General features: G+C 36.7%; 1 protein-coding gene across 2 annotated transcripts in view; it reads left to right on the plus strand.

The window, feature by feature from the left end:
- The window catches only part of SOS1 (SOS Ras/Rac guanine nucleotide exchange factor 1), a 194,467-nt gene that overhangs the window by 158,220 nt on the left and 14,305 nt on the right, over window positions 1-21,942 (plus strand). For both annotated transcript variants that reach the window (XM_027865109.1, XM_027865110.1), the window contains exons 16-20: window positions 1,037-1,199; window positions 9,746-9,863; window positions 13,662-13,834; window positions 14,879-14,995; window positions 16,823-17,087. In XM_027865109.1, coding sequence (XP_027720910.1) covers window positions 1,037-1,199; window positions 9,746-9,863; window positions 13,662-13,834; window positions 14,879-14,995; window positions 16,823-17,087 — 836 coding nt within the window. The remainder of the gene's footprint in view (window positions 1-1,036; window positions 1,200-9,745; window positions 9,864-13,661; window positions 13,835-14,878; window positions 14,996-16,822; window positions 17,088-21,942) is intronic.

The raw sequence follows: 21,942 nt of genomic DNA on the forward strand, positions 1-21,942 counted from the left end.
CTAGTGCAGGAGTAATTGCCTGGGAAAGAACTGAGGCATTTAAGGACTAGAGGTCATGATGTGGATGAAGAACAGGATTTGTATGAGAAAAAGAGGCAATGATTTAATAAACTATTTTCTATAGCAACAAAACCTCCTCAAGAAAATTCATGACTGCTCAAAAGAAATTGCTTTACTAGTCTATATAGGGGTGAAAAAGTGAATGAAGAAGGCATATTACTCAAGTTATAACATGTCAGTGGTTGGAGAAGCCAACTGAGATTAGTTTATTAGTGTATCTATCTTGGTAGGCACTACAAGTAGACAATGAACAAAAAGAAGAGAATAAGCTGGATTGCATTTGAAAAAAATTCTCTAGCATTTTTAATGAGGTTAAGCCATTCCCTGACCCCCTACCTCCCCCCAACTCATCTTTTAACCATCTTCTTTTGGGGATGCTATTTGGTAGGAAGTCATAGAATGCCATGATCTTCAAAGAATCAAAATTATGACCAAAGGACCATGGGGAGATGCCTAGTGGACTTAACTAAGCTACAGGATAGTACCAGAGATGGGCTGCATGTAAGAAGTAACATAAACTGTATCATTCAGGAATTACATGATCAGAAAGGGAATTTTAACAAAAGCAAGGCATAAGCATTGGATATACTGGTACCAACAAAGTTTTAAAGACTTCTACGAAAGCCTCCAACAAGTTGGGTAGATCCTTTATGGAAGCTTTATAGTAGGAAGTGGCAAAGACCACAGAATAATGTATGCATGAATTGTGATGTGTACCATTGGAGAGAGTACTCTTATCAATGAAATCCTAGATCCATTAATTTCAATGGATCAATACTTGAAGTATTTGGATTTGATGACTCCTTTTGTTATATTATGTAGTAATTAATATGTTTACATCTAATTGTTATTACTCTGTCGTTTAAGACTGTATATTTCCACAGCTGTAATTCTTAAACCTATAATTTAATTTTCTAGTACTAAAGGTTCAAATTTATAGGGTAAAAAATTCAAAAACTCTTCTTTCTATACTCAGGTGTATTGTAGAAGCAGAAAACCTAGAAGAAAGAGTAGCTGTGGTGAGTCGAATAATTGAGATTCTTCAAGTCTTTCAAGAACTGAACAACTTTAATGGTGTACTTGAGGTTGTAAGTGCCATGAACTCATCACCTGTTTATAGACTGGACCACACATTTGAGGTACATTCATAGAAAACATTTTCAGATTGATTTGTATTCCCTATTTTATCAATTCTAATAATCCTATTTTAATTCTAAAGTGCACTTGTGTAAACCTTTCACACAATATGATCTTAAATATCTTGATCTGGTTGGCTGTTTGTTGGTTGTCGTCCTTCATTCTCAAAGAGGAACAAAATGACATCACTATATTGGGGTCAAGGTACAGTGCGCCCAACTGGTTGATCAGACCAGTACAAACTGGGAAGGCTCTACTATAAGTTGGGCACAAATAGTCCACATGAACATTTGGAGTAGAGATGTCTCTAAATTTGTGCATCTCATGTTTGTTTTGAGCTACTACAATTCTGCGTTGCTCATAGAGCACAGTGCCTTCTTTGATGCGGGCACACCGTGCTAAGCAGTCCTTTGCCAATGTCTCCCATGCCACACAATCAATTCCAAAGTTCTTCAGAGAGATCTTGAGTGTCTTTGTGTCACATTTTCTGACCTGCATGTGAGCGCTTGTCTTGTGTGAATTCTCCATAAAATAGTCTTTTAGGCAAACGTACATTTGGCATTTAAACAGCGTGGCCAGCCCGTTGAAATTGCACTCTCTGAAATAAAGTTTGAACGCTTAGCAGTTTAGCTCAAGAAGGGACTTCAGTGTCCAGCACTTTATCTTGCCAGTTGATCTTCAGAATCTTCCAAAGACAATTCAAATGGAACCTATTCAGTTTCCTGGCATGTTGGTATGCTGTCCTGGTTTCACAGGCACAGAACAATAAGGTTAGTATAGTGGCTCTGTAAACCTTCAGGTTGGTAGGCAGTCTAATACCTCTTCTCTCCCATGCTTTCCTTTGGAGCCTCTCAAACAATGAGCTAGCTCTGATAATGCATGTGTCAACCTCATCGTCATGTGGATGTCCCTGGAAAGTATACTGCCAAGGTAAGTGAATTTATCCATAGCATTCAGTATTTCTCCATTTGCTGTAACTGATGGATGGTATGGTGCTAGCTGGTGGAGAACCTATATTTTTTTTTTCTTGTTGTTAATTGTTAGGCCAAAATTAGCACAAGCCACAGAGAATCAATCCCTACTTTGTTGCATCTCAGCCTCAGTGGCTAATGAGTGCACAATTATCTGTGAACAAAAAATCACGTACCAGCTCTCTTTCCACTTTAATCTTTCAAGTCAAATAATTTACCATCAGTAGTTGACCTTGATGCCATTTTCATCCTCATTGAAGATGTCTGACATCACTGAAAATATCCTGCTAAAAAGCATGGGAGCAAGCACAATGCCCTGCTTCACTCCATTGGTGACTGGGAAAGCTCAAGAGCATTGTCCATTATCCAGAACCCGTATAAGCATGCTGCCATGAAACTGATGTACAATACAGATGAACTTTTCCAGGCAACTAAGTTTTGCCATGATCTTCCATAAGCCCTCATGACTGACAGTATCACAAGCTTTGGTCAGATCAACAATTGTTGTGTACACAGCTCTGTTCTGCTACTGGCATTTCTCCTGGGGTTGTCAGGCAGCAAATCAACTCTTTCTTAGCCTCTTCTGAAGCCACACTGACTCTTGGGTCAATGGCCATCTTCCAGATGAAGAATCAGCCTATTAAAGAGGGTTCTGGCAAGAACCTTGCCAGCATTGTCTAAGAGAGAGACACTCTTCTCACCCCTGTGGTTGTCACAGGACAATCTATTTCCTTTATCTTTATAGAGATGGACAGTGGAGGCATCCTGGAGCTCCCAGGGAATAGTAGAAATTTTCAGTTAGATTTTGTAAGAGCAGCGGCCTCTCTGCCTTGTAAATCTCAGCTGGAATAGAATCAACACCAGGCGCTTTGCCACATGAGAGGAGCCCAACGGCATTCAAAACCTCTTCTTCAGCTGGAAGCTCAACTAGATAGGGATTGACTTCATCCTGAGGTGTGTGGTCAGTGGCTTCAGCACTGGTTCTTGAGAATCTGTTGAGCACACTATGGAAGTGCTCCACCCATCTCTCTAGGATCATATGCTTATCACTAATCAACATGGCTCCATCAGCACTGAGTAGTTAATATGCACCATAGATCTTTGGTCCATAAATAGCTTTTAGGGAATCATAAAAGTTCTTTGGATCGTTACTCTCTGTGTAAAACTGAATTTCATTTGCCTTCTTATTGAGCTAAGAATCCTACATCTCTTGAATCTTCACCTGCACTTTACTTTTGATGAAGTTAAGCTGCTTTCTTAGAGACAGAAACTATCCTACTGGCAAATCCTGCAGAGTTCTCATTTTTCATTTAGCAGCTTCTGAATTTTGTCAAACCAATCTTGATGTTTGTGAGTATTCTGACCCAGATGAGTAAATGCAGTGCTGTAAACCAAATCTCTGAAAGTTGCCCATTCCTTTTCTGCTCCACTGTTGCCAATCATGTGTTGACCCACCTTCCCTCCAAGTTAGCAAAGAACTGTTCACATCAGGAGAAGCATTCTAATCTGCTGACATTGTCTTCTGGTAGTCATCTTGCCTTGGGGCTGCCACTTTTGTTGAATGCAAATATTTAGCTTGGAGAGGATAAGTCTATGATGAGTCTAGCACTCTGCACCACACATGGCCTTCATCACTCTTACATCCTGTCTGTCTTTTCTCCTTACAATGACATAGTTTTATTGTATTTAGGTAAACAGAAGATAGTGTTGGTGATGAGAAGATCATGAGATACACAAGGCTTCAGTAGTAAATGACTGTTGCTTTTGCTGTTGCTGTTTCCAACTCTATTCCTCCCAAGGACTACCTACCATGTCTGGTAGTCTGTGCCTACTCTAGCATTAAAGTAACCTAGAATTATAAGCTTGTCCTCTTTTGGCACACTGATGATGAGGGTCTCCAGGTCCTCTTAAAACTTTTCTTTGACCTCATCAGGGTTCGTCTTAGTCTGGTATTAGAAAAGGGACTGTAGCAGTGTATAGACAAGCATTTAGTGTAGGTAGGAATGGGTCGAAGGAAGCAAGCTTGCAACATGTGTTCACCCTACCCAGTATTTATGAGTCTTCTCATCTCTATATCCCTTAACCCTATGCAAATATACTTGCTCTCTGGCATTGGGAAATGTGAACAGAAAAATGAAAGCTGCACCTCAGGGGTGCAGATGCCACAACTACTCTTATTCAACTAAGAGAAACATGCCTAGGGTCCCACTACTGGGTTCCTGCTATGCCAGCCATGCCCACAACTCCATCTGGTGGGCTCTGTGCCTCTTTTCTAAGCTTTCCCTGTCTTTGGTCCACACTGATCATTAAGATACCAGTTTCATTCCCTCCATCCAACTCTCTTAAATAACTGAGCTTGTTGTAGTCCCTGGTGAAAGTGTAGTAATTCATCCTTTTCTCATACTATAAGAGGAACAACTCTAGAGAAGCTCTTATATACTTTCCTCTGAACCTTTCATGCATTTAGGGGAATGTATAGGTAGTATATCATGGGTCAAAAATAGGACAGAGAGATATGAATTGCTGAAGACACAAAATTCCTGGAGGAAAAAGAGGGAAAGCTATCAAAAAAAGACTTGTGGATGCACAAGGATTAACAATTTAGTTTTTACTAAGGCATGGAAAGACAATTGTAGCAATGGCAAGTAATAAAGAAAATGAAAAACAACAAAAAGAGTTGGAAGAGTGTGTGTGTGAGAGAGAGAGAGAGAGAGACAGATAGACAGACAGACAGATGGAGACAGAGACAGACAGTGAGTTATAAGCTCTGTTGGGTAACAGTATTAAAGAAGGGATAGATAGGAAGCTACTTGGTGTAGCTGGAAGAACATTAATAGATTACTTCTTTTCCCTGACAAAGAGAATACTCTTTGGACTAGAAAGCACAGAATGAAAACAGTTAATGGGTTCTTACCCAAGATCAGTGAGAGGGCACCTATTTGTCCTTGAAAAGCTCAAACTACTATGCCAAATGGACTACATCCTTGAGTACTGAAAGCACTGCTAAAATGATTGTTGAATTACTATTTGCAATTTTTTGAAGATTATAGAATACAGGAGAAGTATCATAGAATTAGAGGACAAATGTCCTGATTTTCAAAAATAAAAAAAAGAAAGCAAAAAGTGTAAAGAAAATACAAATAAAAAAGAAAGCAAAAAAAAAAAGCAAGAGATTGAACTTGACTTCAATGCCTGTCAACATTCTAGAATATATTTTTCAAGGGATGATTTGTAGACATAGGATTATAGACCTAGGGCTGTCAAGGAAGAAATGATTACAAAGAGCCAACATGGTTTCTTCAAGAACAGGTCATGCTAAACTATTTAATGTCTTTATGGATGAGGTTATTATCCAAAATACAAAGAAATACTGTAGGTTAATTAACTTAGATTTTAGCAAAGCATTTGACCAAGTGTTAAGCTATTCTTATGGACAAGATGGAGAGGTATAGTTTAGATACAGATGAATTAGATGGTAGTTCAGAATTGATTGAATGACTGAACTTAAAGTGTAATCAGCAGTGGTTCCATATCAGCTTAGAAGGAACTCCCTGGTGGATTTTGCCAAGGATCTATACTTGGCCCTATGCTGTTTTATCAGTGGCTAAGATAAAGGCAAACTTTCAAAATTTATAGATGACCCAAAACTGGGATGGAGAGCCAAAAAACTGGATTAACAGAGTTAAACTCCATATTTTAGTGAGCTAGAACATTTGACTGGCTCTAGAAATATGAAATTATTAAGGATAAATGTAATGTGTTCAGTTAAAAAAAAATCACCAAGTAGAAAATTAGGGAAGAGTAGCTAGATTGTTCCTTGAAAAGGGTCTGGGACTTTTATTGGGCTGCAAGCTTAGTGAGTAAGCAATGTATTATCCAAAAATGTTTATATAAATTTGGACTACATTAAGAGACGCATAATAAACAATTATGTTCTAGTAATATAAAGAAAAATGTAAAGGAAATGCATGACTATTGACAGAAATATAAAATACTCAAATAAGTAGTAGAAATCTTAACCCATTCTCAGAAAGTTCAATTGAACACGTCATGAAGCATCTACCAAGGGGTTCCAGGCTGTTTTACAATTGAATACTGTCAAATGTTTTAGCAGCAATTAATGCCTATGCTGCACAAATTATTCTCCATACTTGGGAAAGAAATCACTTTAACATGTTTCTTTTATGAGGCAAATGGTCTTGATAACTAAACCAGGAGAGATATATTAGAGAAAGAGAACTATAGTATGCTATCACCAGTGATTACTGATACAAAATTTTAAAAATAAAATCCTAGCAATAAGACTAAGCAATCGACCCTCCAAATTTTTCATTTTAACTGAAATGAATTTAGACCATGGAATCAACTGATTCAACATTAGGAAAGCAATTAATATAATCATTAAAACTACATTATTTTATCAATAGATGTTAAAAGACCTTATACTAAAAAGCACAAGCATAGAATGTCTATTTTTAATATGACTTTTTAAAAGTTTCTATTTAAAACCAAAAGCTAGAATTATTTGCAATAGAAGCTTTCCCAAGGATTTCTCCTCTCCTTACTATTAGTTGACATTGTTTTAGAAATGTTAGTCACACAAAGAATTGGAAAATGAAGGGATATTCATCAATTGGGGAATGGCTGAACAAACGGTATGAAATTGTGATGAAATACTACTGTGCTATAAGAAATGATGAACTGGATGGTTTCAGAACAACCTGGACTTACATGAATTAATATAAAAGTGAAGTGAGCAGAGCCAGAAGAACCTTATCCACAGTAACAGCAATTTTATACAATAATGAATTGTAAATAACTTAGCTTTTCTCAGCAATATGATGATACAAGACACTTCAAAAGAATTTTTCATGAAAAATCCTATCTACCTCCCAGAGAAAGAACTGATGGTATCTGAATGCAGATCAAACAATACTTTTTTTTAACTTTTTTTTCCTTGTTTCCTTCTTTCTTTTCTTTTTTTTTGGTGGGGGGGCTCTGTATTCTCTTTTGCAACATGGCTAATATGGAAATATCTTTTGCATGACTGACTTCTCAAGGAGGTAAGGGAGGGAGGGAATTTGGAACTCAAAAACAATTTTAAAAATGAATGTTTAAAATTGTTTTTACATGTAATTAGAAAAGATAAAATAAAAATATTCTTTAAAAGAAAAAAAAGAAATACTAGCTCTAGCAGTGAGGCAACAGAAATAAAGTAAAAGCATAAATAAACAGTGGCAAAAAGGAGAAAAGATTATCCCTATTTGCAGATGACATGAATGATTTACTTACAAATCCTTGCAAAATTAATAAACTATTTGATACAATTAATACTTACAACAGCAGCAGAACACAAATCAAATCCACAAATATCAACTCTAGACATGGACTACAAAGGAATAATCATCAAAATTATTTTGTCCTAGTCAAAAAAAGAGAAAAACAAATCAGTGGAACAAACTACATAAGTAAAAACCAGCTGTAACTAAACTCTCAGTAGCCTAAAGTTTTATATTGCCAAAAACATAAACTACCTAAGGAGATAGATGTAACAACAAAGGTGTCTATTTTCTTTTGAAAAAAGAAAACACAAAATTCAGTTTTTTTGAAATGTATTATCTATAACAGCAACAGGAGGAAGGAAAGTTGATACTTATATAGTTTTATTTATATATTCTACATATTTAACATACATTTATATATACTTACATATTTTATATATTTCCCCCACCTCACCTATATAGATGAATGGCTATAAAAGAATGACACTTTAAAGAAATATGGAGGCATATTGTCCAGAACTCTGGTAGTAAGAGTCTTCACTTTGTTAGACCACATCTGGAGAATAATACTCAGTAGTGAACTCCACATTTCAGAAAGGACATTGATAAGCTGGTGGGTAACCAGGATAGTGAAGGACCTCAGGTTCATGTTATATGAGAATCAGGTGAAGGAATTAGGATTGTTTGGCTTGGAAAACAGAAAACTTAGGAGAGGATATTATAGCTGCCTTCAAGAATTTCAAGCACTGTCACATAGAAAAGAAATGGAAATGGCAAAGGGGCATCATGGGGGCTGATAAAAAGAAAACCTTCCTAAAAATTAAATATTATCCAAAAATTAAATATGTTGCCAGGAGAGTTAGTGATGACTCTTCACTGTAAATCTTTAGCAAAAACTGGATGACCACTTATTGGTTATGTTACTGTTACGGGAAATTGTTATTCAGAGATTAATTGGACTAGTCAACCTCCCAGATCTCTTCCAACTCTGAGATGCTATGATTCCATATTCTGCTGGAAGTACTACTACCTGTATGCTTTTCTACCCTCCCATCCTGAACTTCATTCTCTCCATCCTACTGAAAGGGTCCTTAAACTATCAACTTTTCTTAGAACACTTGTTTTGGGATCTATTTCAAGAAACAAGATTATTGTTCCCTTTTCTTATATGTTGAAAAGGAAAGGAAGGACATAGGGATATTAAGCAGAGATTGAAGAAAAAGCATATATATTTATGTGTGTATGTATATATACACATATGTGCATATACATATATGATGTGTATTATGTATATCATATATATGAGATTATTTATCCTAGTATTTTGGAATACATGGGAACTGAAATTAATATAATGGATTTATTGTTATGTTTAATGTCATCCATTCCAATTGGTTGATTGTTGTCCTTTGTTTGCAAAGAGGACCAAAATGACATCACTATGCTAGAGTCAAGTTCAGTGTGTCCATCTGTGGTTGATCAGACCAATATGAGCTCGGAATGTTCTACCACAGGTCGGGTACAAATAGTCCATATGAACATTTGGGGTAGATTCTCTAAATCTGCACATCTCGCATTGTTATGTTTAATGTCTTCCTTTCCAATAATACATACATAATAATAAACACATAGTGCTTCTCATTTAGGAAATTGCCTGATTTTTTTAAAAAAGGGAAGGGGAGAGAACAAATATTTATTACACATCTCTTATATGCTGGGTACTGTGCTAAGTACTATGCAAATATTATCTCAAGATTATTGATGAGGAAATTCTAATGCAGTAACAGATACTTTTTACATTGTACAAGGAATAGAAAGAGGATTAGAATACAAGTAGGTTGAATTATATAGTCTGATACCATGACTTAACCTTTATCTTGCAGCTAAACCTCACTGTATACATTATCTTCTTCTATTAGATTGTGTGGTCCTTAAGATCATGGACTACCGCATTTTTCTATTTGTATTCCCAGCTGTTAGAAAAGTACTTGGCATATATCACATGCCTAATAAATGTTTTTTCATTCATTGATTTATTCATTTTTTCACAGTTTAGTTTGGAAAGGGAAGAGTGGTCTATGAAACTGGTTTTATCAAAAATGTATACCTGAAATCAAATTGTTGTTGTATGTATATATACAGTCTGAGAGCAACACTAGTACAATACCCACTAATTTTGTGAGATATCAAATGTGTTGTTTTTTATCTTACCGGTATTATTTGCCTTCCTATATTTTTGACAAAACTTGTGAGTTCATATGAGAACATGAGCTTCATAATTTTTTTTTCTTTTAGCAAATTCCAAGCCGCCAAAAGAAAATTTTAGAGGAAGCTCATGAACTGAGTGAAGATCACTATAAAAAATATTTGGCAAAACTCAGGTCTATTAATCCACCATGTGTGCCTTTCTTTGGTAAGTACTATTTTTTAAAATTTTTAATTGAATGATCAATATCTTTTGGACAAAGTAGTTGTACTCGTATTTTGGAATAAGTGATAGACATGTAGGAAATAACAGAATATATTGAAGGCCTTCTTTTGTTGAGCAATGTGTGTGTGCACGCGTGCATGTGTGTATATGTATGAACAAATTTATTTTGTTTATCTTATATATTCAGGCTTCTTCTGTCCTCTTTTTGTTAATGCACTTAGATCCATCTTAAAATCATGATATTCCTACTGCCTGACTTCCCAAAATAGTAATTTATACTGACTACTCATTTTTTCTCATGCTTCCTCCTGTAATCTTTTCTGGCAGCCTGGTACAATGGAAGATGTCTTGGATGTGGAGTGAGAGACCTTGAGTTCAACTCCTGGGTCTGTCATTTATGAATTCTGTAACTTGGGCTAATCAGTTCATCTCCCTGAGTGCCAATTTCCTCTGTACTATGAGGGGTTTTATACCAGATGGCCCTCTAAGGTCCCTTTGAACTGAGAGTCTGTGGTCTGACTTTACCATAATTAACATCACCTCTCCTCTCAAAACTCCTGTCTCAATCACCAGTGACCTCTTATTAAAAAAAAAAAGTCTTTATTGATGTCTTCTGTTTCTTACATCATCACAGTTATATCAGGATCCTTTCTCCTCCTCCACCAAGCATTTTTTGAAAGGAAAAAAAAAAGCAGCATAGCTGATTGATACATTAAGAAAGTCCAAAAATATGTGTAATACCTGTGGACCAACACAAAGGATTAAGTTGAGAGTGACTTCTCATATTTCTTCAAGTCATGCTTGGTCTTCATAGTTTTGTTACATTCACTTTTGATTTTTTGGTGTTTAGTTCTTTCCATTTACATTGTAATAGTCACTGTGTATATTGTTGTCTGGGCTCAGCCTACTTTACCCTGTATTAGTTCATACAGATCTTCCCATCCTTCTCTGTATTCATCACACACATCATTTATTATAACACAGTAATATTCCAATACAGTCATTTACCACAGTTTGTTTAGCCATTCCCCAATTGATGGGTATCTACTTTGTTTCCAATTCTTTGCTTTCACAAAAAGTGCTGCTATAAATATTTTGTTATATGTGGGGACTTTATTCTTATCAATGGCTTCCTTGGGGTATAAGCCCATTAATGGAGTCTGTGCTACAAAGCATATGGACATCTTAGTCATCTTATTTGCATAATTACAAATTATGTTCGAAAATGGTTTTACCATTTCACAGCTCCACCCACGATGTATTCGTGTTCTATTTTTCCACAAAGTTGAGTACTGCCATTTTTGTTATCCTTACCAATTCATAGGATATGAAGTAAAACCTCAGGATTATTCTGATTTGCATTTCTCTTATTAGTGATTTAGAGTATTCTTTCACATGGTTATGAATACTTTGTAATTCTTTTTTTAAGAACTATTTGTTCATATTCTTTCACCGCTACATCAGTGACTATCTAATAATCAAATACCATTAGTCCTTTTTAGCACTTTACTTTGACACTCTTTCTTAATATCTGACAGGTTTGAATCCTTCAAGTCTTTCCCCACCTAACTTCCCTGACACAATGATATCCTGGTTCTTTTCCTGTGTCTCTGGCCATCCTTTTCCTTTCTCCTTCATTTCAGTCTAGCACCCACATTTTCTGGTTAGACATCTCCACCTGGATGCCCTGCCAGCATCTCAAACTCACTTTGTCTTAACTGAACTTATTTGTTCTCAAAAATCAACTCTCCATCTAGACTGCTATATTTGTAACAGATACCACCATTTTCTCACTCAACCCAGCAGTTCCCAATCCTCTTGGTTCTTTTTTCATAATTCTCCCAGGTCCATCCCCACTTTATGTCCATTCCTATTGTCTGGTGTGGTCCTTGATCACCAAATGCCTAAACTGTGGCAGTAACACCTGTGATCCATTCCCAGACACTCCCTTTCATTCCACCAGGATTGTGGAGTATAAGAGAGATTACCTGGCTTTATCTAAGTACTTTACTGTACTTATGTAACTCTGACTGACAGCTATAGGGGAAGAACCTACTTCACATGCACAGCTCGAGCCCCACTTCACTTCAGGTTCTTTACTTTGTATTTACTAGGCCACATCCTAGTCTACCCTAGGGGAAGCTTCTATGCATAGGTCTTCCCTTTTAAAATAGGTCTTAGACTATGGATTACTCTTATTTCTTTTGAAAAACCACTATTCCTGTTAAGTAGTGTACATTTTTTTTAATGTGAAAAAATTGATTGGCTTTTCTATCATAACTGATGATACCTTTACAGATGTGAACTTGCTATCCTACTGCATGCTTCATTTTGTGAGATTTAGATCTGTCTGGAAAGAGGCTTACTTATATCTTTTTTGGGGGGGTGATATTTATCATTTCAGTCAGTCAAATAGTATTTGTTAAATGCCTACTGTGTACCAGGCATTGTGCTAAGCTTGGGATACAAAGAAAGGCAAAAGACAGTCTTTGAAGGAAGACAATAGGGATTGGGGAAGACAACATGCAAACAACTATATACAAGCAAGCTATGTTCAAGATAAATAGGAAGTATTTAAGAGAGGAAAGGTAATGGAATTAAGGGAGATCCAGAAGGGCTTCCTGTAGAAGGTGGGATTTCAGGCTGGGACTTGAAGGAAGTCAGGAGGCAGAGATGAGAGACAAGAGCATTCCAGGAAGGGGTGGAGGAGGGTCATGGCCAGTGAAAATGCCTAGAGTCAATAAATGGAGTGTTTTATTAAAGAACAATGAGGCCAGTGTCATTGGATCATGGACTATAGGGGATAAGGGAGGGTGTAGGGATGCTTAAGGTATAAGAAGACTGATGGGGAGGGAGTTAGGTTATGAGGGACTTTGAAGGTCAAATAGATCTTGAGCTGAGAGAAAGCTATTGCAGGTTTTTGTGTAGGGACGTGACCTAGTCAAACCTATGCTTTAGTAGTTGAAGGAATGTGGATTGTAGTGCGGAGAGACGTGGGGCAGGCAGACCCACCAGCAAGCTATTGGGATGGTCCAGGCGGGAGGTGATGAGGGCCCACACTAGAGAGCTGGCAGTGTCAGAGGAGAAAAGAGGGCATTCAAGAGATGTTGCAAAGGTGAAATTGACAGGTGTTAGGAATAGGGAAGTTTGGAGCAAAGAGCCAAAGTTCTGTTTTGGATATGTTGAGTTTAAGTTGTCTAGAGTATAGGATTTCACAAACTGGATTTAAGTTGATTGCTGTTCTTTCATAACAGAGGAATTTCTGTTGTGTATCTTCTGGTATCTCAGCACGTGGTTGCTCCGTTGACCTAGCCGTCTTTGTTGTACTACCAGTCCTAAGTTCAAAATGCTACCTCTTCTAGAGTTCCTTCTTCAATATTCTTGCCCACTCTTCTAACACTGTGTATCACTTTGTAATTGACATACTTTCTTATATATTCTATTCATATTCTAAATATTATCTAGTATGCATGATATTTATATGTGTGTGTTATGATATTTGTATGATATGTGTTGCTATATGTGCATAGACCTTCTGCTAGATTATAAGCTTTTTGTGGGCAAAGACTATTACTGAATTACTCTATGTCTTCCTTAGAATCTAGTACAGTGTCTTGTTCTTAGTAACTACTTAATAAATGGCTTTTGAGTGAATGAATAGTGTTTGAGAGGTGGCCTGATAGATTATTATTTATTGTACAGTTAGTAATGGTGGAATGGTACCAGAGAAAGTATAATTTTATGTGTATGTTTCCTGAAACATTTCATTATATCTTTTAGGGATTTATTTGACAAATATCTTGAAAACAGAAGAAGGCAATCCTGAGGTTTTGAAAAGACATGGAAAAGAACTTATAAACTTTAGCAAAAGGAGAAAAGTTGCAGAAATAACAGGAGAGATACAGCAGTACCAAAATCAACCATATTGTTTGCGAGTAGAATCTGATATCAAAGTAAGATAATTTATTTGGAGATTATTGGAGATTAAGTCGGGGGTGGGGGGAGGGATGTCAGCCAAATAGAGCTTAGTTAGGCATTCCTGTAAGTAGCAGGTAGTGTGACAAAGTTTTACTTTAGCATTTTGTAGTAGCTTTACTTAACTGTCTTGGAAGAAGCTGAATCCGGTTTGTCTTTATAGCCGTAACTGCAGAGTGACATGGGCAGTGTTGTCTTCAGTTTTGAGTGCAATATCTTTAGGAAGGACACGTTGAGAACATGGAGAGAGCCCAGAGGAAGACAACAGGATGGTGAAGGCCCTTGAGTTCATTAGCTATCGGAAGAACTAGTAGTTGTCTGTTACAAATAATATTTGAAGGGCTGTCATGTGGAAGATGAACTAGATTTTTTTTCTGCTTGGTCACAGAGGGCAAAAATAGAAACAATGGTTTGAAGCTTCAAAGATGTGAATTTAGGCTTGTAAAGAAAAACTTCTTAACAGAGCCAGAAGTAGAATGGGCTTCCTAGAAAAGCACTGGATTCCCCCTCATTTGAGTTCTTAAAGCAAAGCCTAAATAATCACTTATTAGATATGAGAATTCTAGAGAGAATTTTTTCTAGTACACATTGTACTAGATTATCATTGAAATCCTTTACAACTCTTTTTTTGGGGGGGGCAGGGCAGTCAAGGTTAAGTGACTAGCTCAGGGTCACACAGCTAGTAAGTGTCAAGTGTCTGAGGCTAGATTTGAACTCAGGTCCTCCTAACTCCAGGGCCGGTGTTCTATCCACTATATAACCTAGCTGCCCCAAAATCCTTTACAATTATGAAATTTTATGATTCTATGATGAAAATTGAGTTGTTGGTTCTTTATGAGAGTATTTTCCTGGTTAGGTGGGGGGGCACATGGGGAGAGAATGGAGGATGTTAGAAAAATAAAAAATAAAACCTTTTTTCAAATTATTCAGTATTCTCTTGAGTTTAAAATACTTTCTTAAATTATTTTCCCAAATTTCAATAGTTCTAGTAGTACCTTTGTTTTCATCTTTTTATATTCCAGAGATTCTTTGAAAATTTGAATCCAATGGGAAATAGCATGGAAAAAGAATTCACAGATTATCTTTTCAACAAATCACTGGAAATTGAACCAAGAAATCCCAAGCCTCTACCAAGATTTGTAAGCATGCAGATAAAAATCTGCCTAGAGTTCTAAACATTTTAAATAGTATTTCTCTGTATCATATAATTATTATATTTTCAAACAGATAGATTAAATAATAATACAGACTGATCAATTTGGCAGAAATAGCAAATGTTACCATTAAAAATATGAAAGACAGGCCTTTTCACTTATTTGTAGGAATATTCACATTGGTCTGGGCAAAGATTAATTTGATAGACAAATCATCAAAATAACAGACTCTCACTGGATTATATTTTTTTAAAGAATAAGAAATGTAAACTATTACAAGTTACAACAAATAAAAGAATAAAAAAATAGATATAGGAATCAAAATTCTCACATTAAAGAATGAACAAAAGTATGAAGCAATAACCCAGAAAATATTTAGATTTGACTAAAATTTTACTTCCTTTGTGAAGATAGTTCACATTATTTTCCAGTTTCTTGTCATTGCTTAGCCAAATCTACATACAATCATACTTCATGTACAGCATCCTCACATTTTTAAAACATAGTTGAGTTCAAAAACACAGTTGAGAACCAGGAAGCAAACAAATAAGACTTCTGAGTATCCAAGATAAGATACAAAGTCATCACTAAATTGGTGGCTCTCAAACTTCCTTTACTTGTGATACAATAGTAACACTGGATTGCAGCACGCTGTGGGAGAGTCTGGAGACTCTTGCACACACCTGAGATTACAAGTGGTAAATTCCGTACAATTTGTGGCACACTTAGTATGACTGCAGACAACCCTTTGAGAAATACTGCCCTGAACCTTATTTATTTTACTCATGGAAAAACCCCTCATCTCTTGACCGAAAACCTATTCACTCTCATTCCCCATCTAGTTCTGACAGCCTTGCTTATCTGGTTTCTAAGAGGTCTACAATAGATTAGAAACATCAAGTTAGGAAGGAGTTACTGGTAGATATATTGACAGAAGCAAGAAGTGACAGCTAACAGCTTGAAATCAAGAAAGATAAATTACAATCAGATCGGTGAGAAAGTGAAACAAATCAGAGAATCTGTGTCAATTCTTCGTGAACACCCTTAACACCTGTCCCTATACCTGGTTCTTCCATCACCACAAATGTGGGTGGTGTGCTTTGATTATGATCATTCAATCCTGACCCGGGAGGTGGGAGGACAGAGACAAGAGGTACAGCAGACAGTTACCATTCATTTCACAACATCTAGGGCATCACTTTATTTTTGTACTGTGTGTGCTGTAATAACTGACGTCCATCAAGATAATCCTCAGTCATAATGAAAAGATTAATTATGTTCAGAGGATTCTATTGGGTTTTGTTTTTTATTTTTTAATATTTAAGGAATTATTGGTTAAACTAGCTGGAAAACTTGATTATCCAGAATGTCCTTTTCTCCATGGATTCTAGAAAGTGTTATTCTAATTGAATAATAGAAAAATCTCTGTAGATTTGCCCAGGCAAATTTGTGTCATTTTCTTAGATTGATTTATATTCTCCCCATACTATCTTGGGATTTGTCTGCTATGGTAGAGCTTAATTTGTCCATGCACACTCAAAAATTCCTACATTTTTGGATTTTCTGACATCATTTACAACAGAACTGACACAAAATATTCCCATTTTCTCCAGGGTAGTCATTATTTCTGTACCTTGACCTTTCTACCCTTCATCCCTGGTCTGTCATTATCAATCCAATATATGTGATATGACTTTCAGACCAATTCTCATTCTTTGCATTGGATTAAGATATGTTTCTATAATACTTATTTAGATGTTTATATTGTAGTGCTTTAATAAAGTAACATGTTTGTTTTTGATGGGTCTACAGCCAAAAAAGTACAGTTATCCCCTCAAGTCTCCTGGTGTTCGTCCATCAAACCCAAGACCAGGTACCATGAGACACCCCACACCGCTGCAACAGGAGCCAAGGAAGATTAGTTACAGTCGGATCCCTGAAAGTGAAACAGAAAGTACAGCGTCTGCACCTAATTCTCCAAGAACACCATTAACACCTCCTCCTGCCTCTGGTGCTTCCAGTACCACCGATGTGTGCAGTGTGTTTGATTCTGATCATTCAAGTCCTTTTCACTCAAGTAGGTGGTAAAACTACAGATTCTTTAAAGTCCTTGAAAACATTATACGTGGGTGATAAATTTTATTTTCTAATGAAAAAAGCTTGAGAAACTCTGTAGCTGATATTTATATAATGCTTTAAAATATGCAAAGTGCTTTACAAATTATCTTATTTGGCATAAATAAGCATACTTCACAGTTTGGGCAACATCCTTAATGAATCTTGAGTAAACTCTACAGTAATATTCTGTATGTCTTCCATAACACAGTTCAGGTGGTCAGCGACATTCTGTGATAGTGCTGGTGTCCCCCAAATATCAGTCACCATTGCTACATTGCTTATTACATATGCATGAATATTGTTCCTTTGGAACCAATTGATGCTCTCAGTCACATTTCATTTCATGTCACTGAGCCAGTTAATGACATTAGATGAAAGATGCCTGTAATATGACTTTCATATCAGTCAAATCTAGTAGCAAAGCATAAATGATGTTACAGTGAAGATCTATGTGCATTCCATACTCCAGCAAACTTCGGAGCAGTGAAATTGCAGTTCAACAAGAACAAAGGAATCGTCTAAGAACTCCTTGAAATTTATCACTGTAATAAGATTTGGCCTCTCCTGATAAATTGTGCAGCAGCCTGGCAGTTTAAACCACATTAGATATTTTGTTTTCTTTGTGTTCCTTTGGAAATAACTGCTTTTTTACAGCCAGAAGAAAAATAAAAAATTATTTTTCTTTTTTTTAAATTAATTTATTTCTAGTTTTCAAAATTCACTTTTATAAGATTTTGAGTTCTAAATTTTCCCCCCTCCCCAGATGGCATGCAATCTGATATAGGCTATACATGTGTAATCATATTAAATATATTTCCACATTAGTCATATTGTGAAAGAAGAATCAGAACAAAAGGGAAAAACCATGAGAAAGAAAGAACAGAAAACAACAAAAAAGAGAAAATAGTATGCTTCAATCTGTATTCAAACTCCATAGTTCTTTCTCTGGATGTGGATAGCATTTTCCGTCATGAATTTTTTGGGATTTTCTTATATCAATGTATTGCTCAGAAAGGCTAAGTCTAACAAAGTCAGTCATCGCACAATGTTGCTGTTACTGTGCATCAGTTCTTGCAAGTTTTTCCAGGTTTTTCTGAAGTCCTCCTGCTCACCATTTCTTATGGAATAATAGTATTCCATTACATACATATACCACAACTTATTCAACCATTCCCCAGTTGATGGAAAAATAGAACATTCTTGAAACACTCCATCATCTACAACCTGTTTAAAGTTTGTGCCTCTTTTCCAGTGTAGCCAGTCAATGCTCCTAGCTCTGGACTAAAGAGGTCAAAAGCGACACAGAGTCATTTTGCCTATCCATCTCCATCTCCCATACAGCACTTGTTAAGTGTAACTATCCTGTCTGGTCTTCATCCTACTTACTTAAACTTTCAAAATATCCATCTACGTGTGCCTTTTTGCTACCTGTAGACATCCTACATAACTAGAACACACTGCTTTCTGTGATAACACGCAATAAATTTCCTAGAGTTTTTCAAACACCTATCAAAAACTCTTCAATGACCATATGTCAATCTTTCTGTGTGAAAATATATCCCCAAATTCCAGCTTTAGATTCTAGGTGTACACCTCTTCCTCCTCTCCCTCAGTCTGATCAGGAAGAGCAAGGATTCCCCCGATTCCACACTACTGGTAGTAGGTAGTGCCCCAGGGCAGGGACTCCACAGCAAGGCAGAGTCTTGGTGACAGTTAAGATGGAAGTGCTCTGAGACGAGGAGCAAGGTGATGGGGTCAGTTGGGTACAGAAGTGAATTTAGATAAAGGAATTAGAGAGGATTCAAACTGGGACAGTAAGGAAGAAGAGTAGGAACTTGGAAGGGCAAAGAAAGTTGGGGAAAGTAGCTTTAGAATAGGATTTACCTCCTACCCCTCTTGCCCTCTCCTTCCTAACACAAGTGTTGTTAGAGTAACGGGACTGCTACCTCCTCCATCTTGTTCCCTTTAATTTTAAACTTTTCTTTTTCCACTCCTGTTGGACACAGGGGAGGGTGAGGACAGAAAACTGGGCAAGGGAGAATGGGACTAAAAAACATATGTTGGAAGGTTGTGGGGTTTTTTTTCTCCCTTTATCCACATCTCTCCCACTACCAACCAGCCAACGTGAGTTGTACTTGTAGCTGTTATAGGACTGGGCTAAGGTATGTGTGAACAGAGTTGGATGGGGAAGAATACCACATAGCTCTGGGGTCCACAGGAAAAAGATGGAAGAGGAAAGAAATTCCCCATGATCACCAAGGAGGAAAGGATTATTCCTCATGTCACATTACTGGAGTAGATTAAGACATGCTGAAGTTGAAAACTGACTTATTTCTTATTTAATCTTCCCTCCTCCCCTTTCTTAACTCATTGGCAAAATTTAGCTTTTTGGCTATCTTAAAGTTTTTAATAATAACTTCTAAATTAAATGATACCAATCATAGCTTAATCTTCATATTAGCTTTAATAATATTAGACCTATATTCTTAATTTTCATCAGAGTATATTCTGTGAATTAAAATATCAGTATCCCAAACTGTATTAAATGATCAAATTTATCAAGCAGTAAAATTCTGGTGGTCTACCTAAGATTTGTTCATCTGTCACACTGGTTCTCTTTGTGTGCAGGTTAGTTTTGTCACATAATGGATTCTAATAACATGTTCTTAATTTCAAACATAACATTCATTCAGTCAGTATTTTAGTGCCTACCATGTGCAGACAGTACGTTAGTTGTATAAGGTACAGGGATGTGTTAATTCATAGTTTCTCCCTGAGAGGAATTTATATTTTCTTCAGAGATATACATAGATTCAGACTTGAAAGAGTAAACCATCAAGGATAGCTGGACTGGACCACAGAGGAGATGGGTTACTTTTTTGAGAAGTATAATGACACAATGAAAGTGGTATTGGAGGAATAATAATCCGGTAGTGATTTGTAGTAGCAAGGTTAGAAGGTGGGAGTAAAGCAGAACCACTCTTTTTTTTTTTTTTTTTTTTGCTTTTTTCTCCACTATGGAAGATAAGCTTTCTAAAATCTACAAAAAGTTAGATGTCTTAAAATCAGTGAACCCAAATAACCAAACCCAGACAAACTACATATCTGAGTACTTGAAAGAATTGGTATATTGGGTGGCTGAGTCACTGTTGGTCATCGTTTAAACACTGTGAATAAGAGGTACCAAGGGACAGAAAGAGGCCAATGCTATCTTGACTTCCAAAGCACAGTGCTTACCATTTCCTTCCCTGCTCAAGAGTCAACAGTGGCCATCTATCATCTGTAGGATAATATACACATTTGACTTTTTTTTTAATGGAACAAAGACTTACTGAAAGATTGAAGGAAACAAAATAGAACTACTAGCAGAGCCCTTAGAAAATAAGGAACCTTTACACTGAGCAGCCATTTCCCAAAAGTCTATATAGTATCTCAGTCACTTAATCTTGACCAGCCGTGGTTCCCAGCAGGGGTTTCCTTTTACAGTTCTGCCCATATTTCAACAGGATGATCTCTGAGAATAGGTCATATTAGATAAGTCTTTCCTTTTCTTTTTTGACAGGGTTACTAAATCATGGGAACATTATATGCAGAATATGCCTAGATTTCTACAAGTCATTTGACAAAGTCTTTTATTTGGAAAGACGTTGCAGACAAGAAGGAGAGATGTGGCCTATATGATAACACAGTTAGATGGATTTGGAACCAGTTGAAAGGTTAGACCCAAAGTACAGTCTCAAAGAATAGACATCAACTTGGAGGGGAGGGGCCACTAGAGGTTGCAGAGACGATTAATGTAGAGTGGCCCGAAAGTTAAATGCACCCCCTTTCAAAGTAGCGTTGGAGACATCTAGGTGGCACAATGAATAAAATGCCTGGCCTGGAGTCAGGAAGACTCATTTTCCTGAGTTCAAATCTGGACTCAGACACTTCCTAGCTATATGACCTTGAGCAAGTCACTTAAGCCTGTTTGCCTCTGTTTCCTCATCTGTAAAATGAGCTGGAGAAGGAAATAGCAAACCACTCTAGAATCTTTGCCAAGAAAACCCCAAACAGGATCACAAGGAGTCAGACACGAATGGAAAACGACTGAATTACAACACAAGGTAGTGGAATTCCCCTTTGCTGACAGTGTTCAAAGTTCAGGCATGATGTAGAGAACATTATTCTTCAGGCCTAGGTTGGAATAGATCATCTCTGGGACTCATTTCAGCTCTGATATTATGTGACTTTATGATTCTTTATTTAATATTCATTTGAAGATAAAGTACTTGAACTCAGGAATGTGTTCAGAGCTGCAGTTATAATTTTGGAAATTACTTGCTTGGAAGTTATATACACAGTTCCATAGTTGAAATTTAATTGTTGCTGTATTTAAGCAGCCCTGTTCTACTATTGGTATAACCATGTCATCCAAAGTAGCAAGTCCCCAAAGTACATAATTGCCTACACTGTTAAGTGCATTATATTATGTGCTAACTCAGTGAGCTCATAGGGCTTATTATTACTTAAATTTGTAGCCTTGTGTTATACATTGTGATGTTTCTGAAAGTTGTATATATAGTATATTGAATGTTATTTTCTTACTTGCTTCATTATCATTTTAGAAACAGCTTCCCAAAGGAAAAAAAAACATTGGCCCAACTAACATTCATGTCAGAGATCATTCCGCCCTTATCTATAGTGTCTGAATACTTTTAATTCCCTCACCCCTGGGGTGGGGGGTGGGGGGGGGAGAGAGAACCAGGTACTTAATTTGAACTTTGTTGGATCAATAGTTTCACTGATATGGGTGTTTCCTACACTGGTGCAGA

The sequence above is a fragment of the Vombatus ursinus genome, unplaced genomic scaffold (genome assembly GCF_900497805.2).
Source record: "Vombatus ursinus unplaced genomic scaffold, bare-nosed wombat genome assembly UNPS02014778.1, whole genome shotgun sequence".
In the NCBI taxonomy this organism is placed as follows: domain Eukaryota; kingdom Metazoa; phylum Chordata; class Mammalia; order Diprotodontia; family Vombatidae; genus Vombatus; species Vombatus ursinus.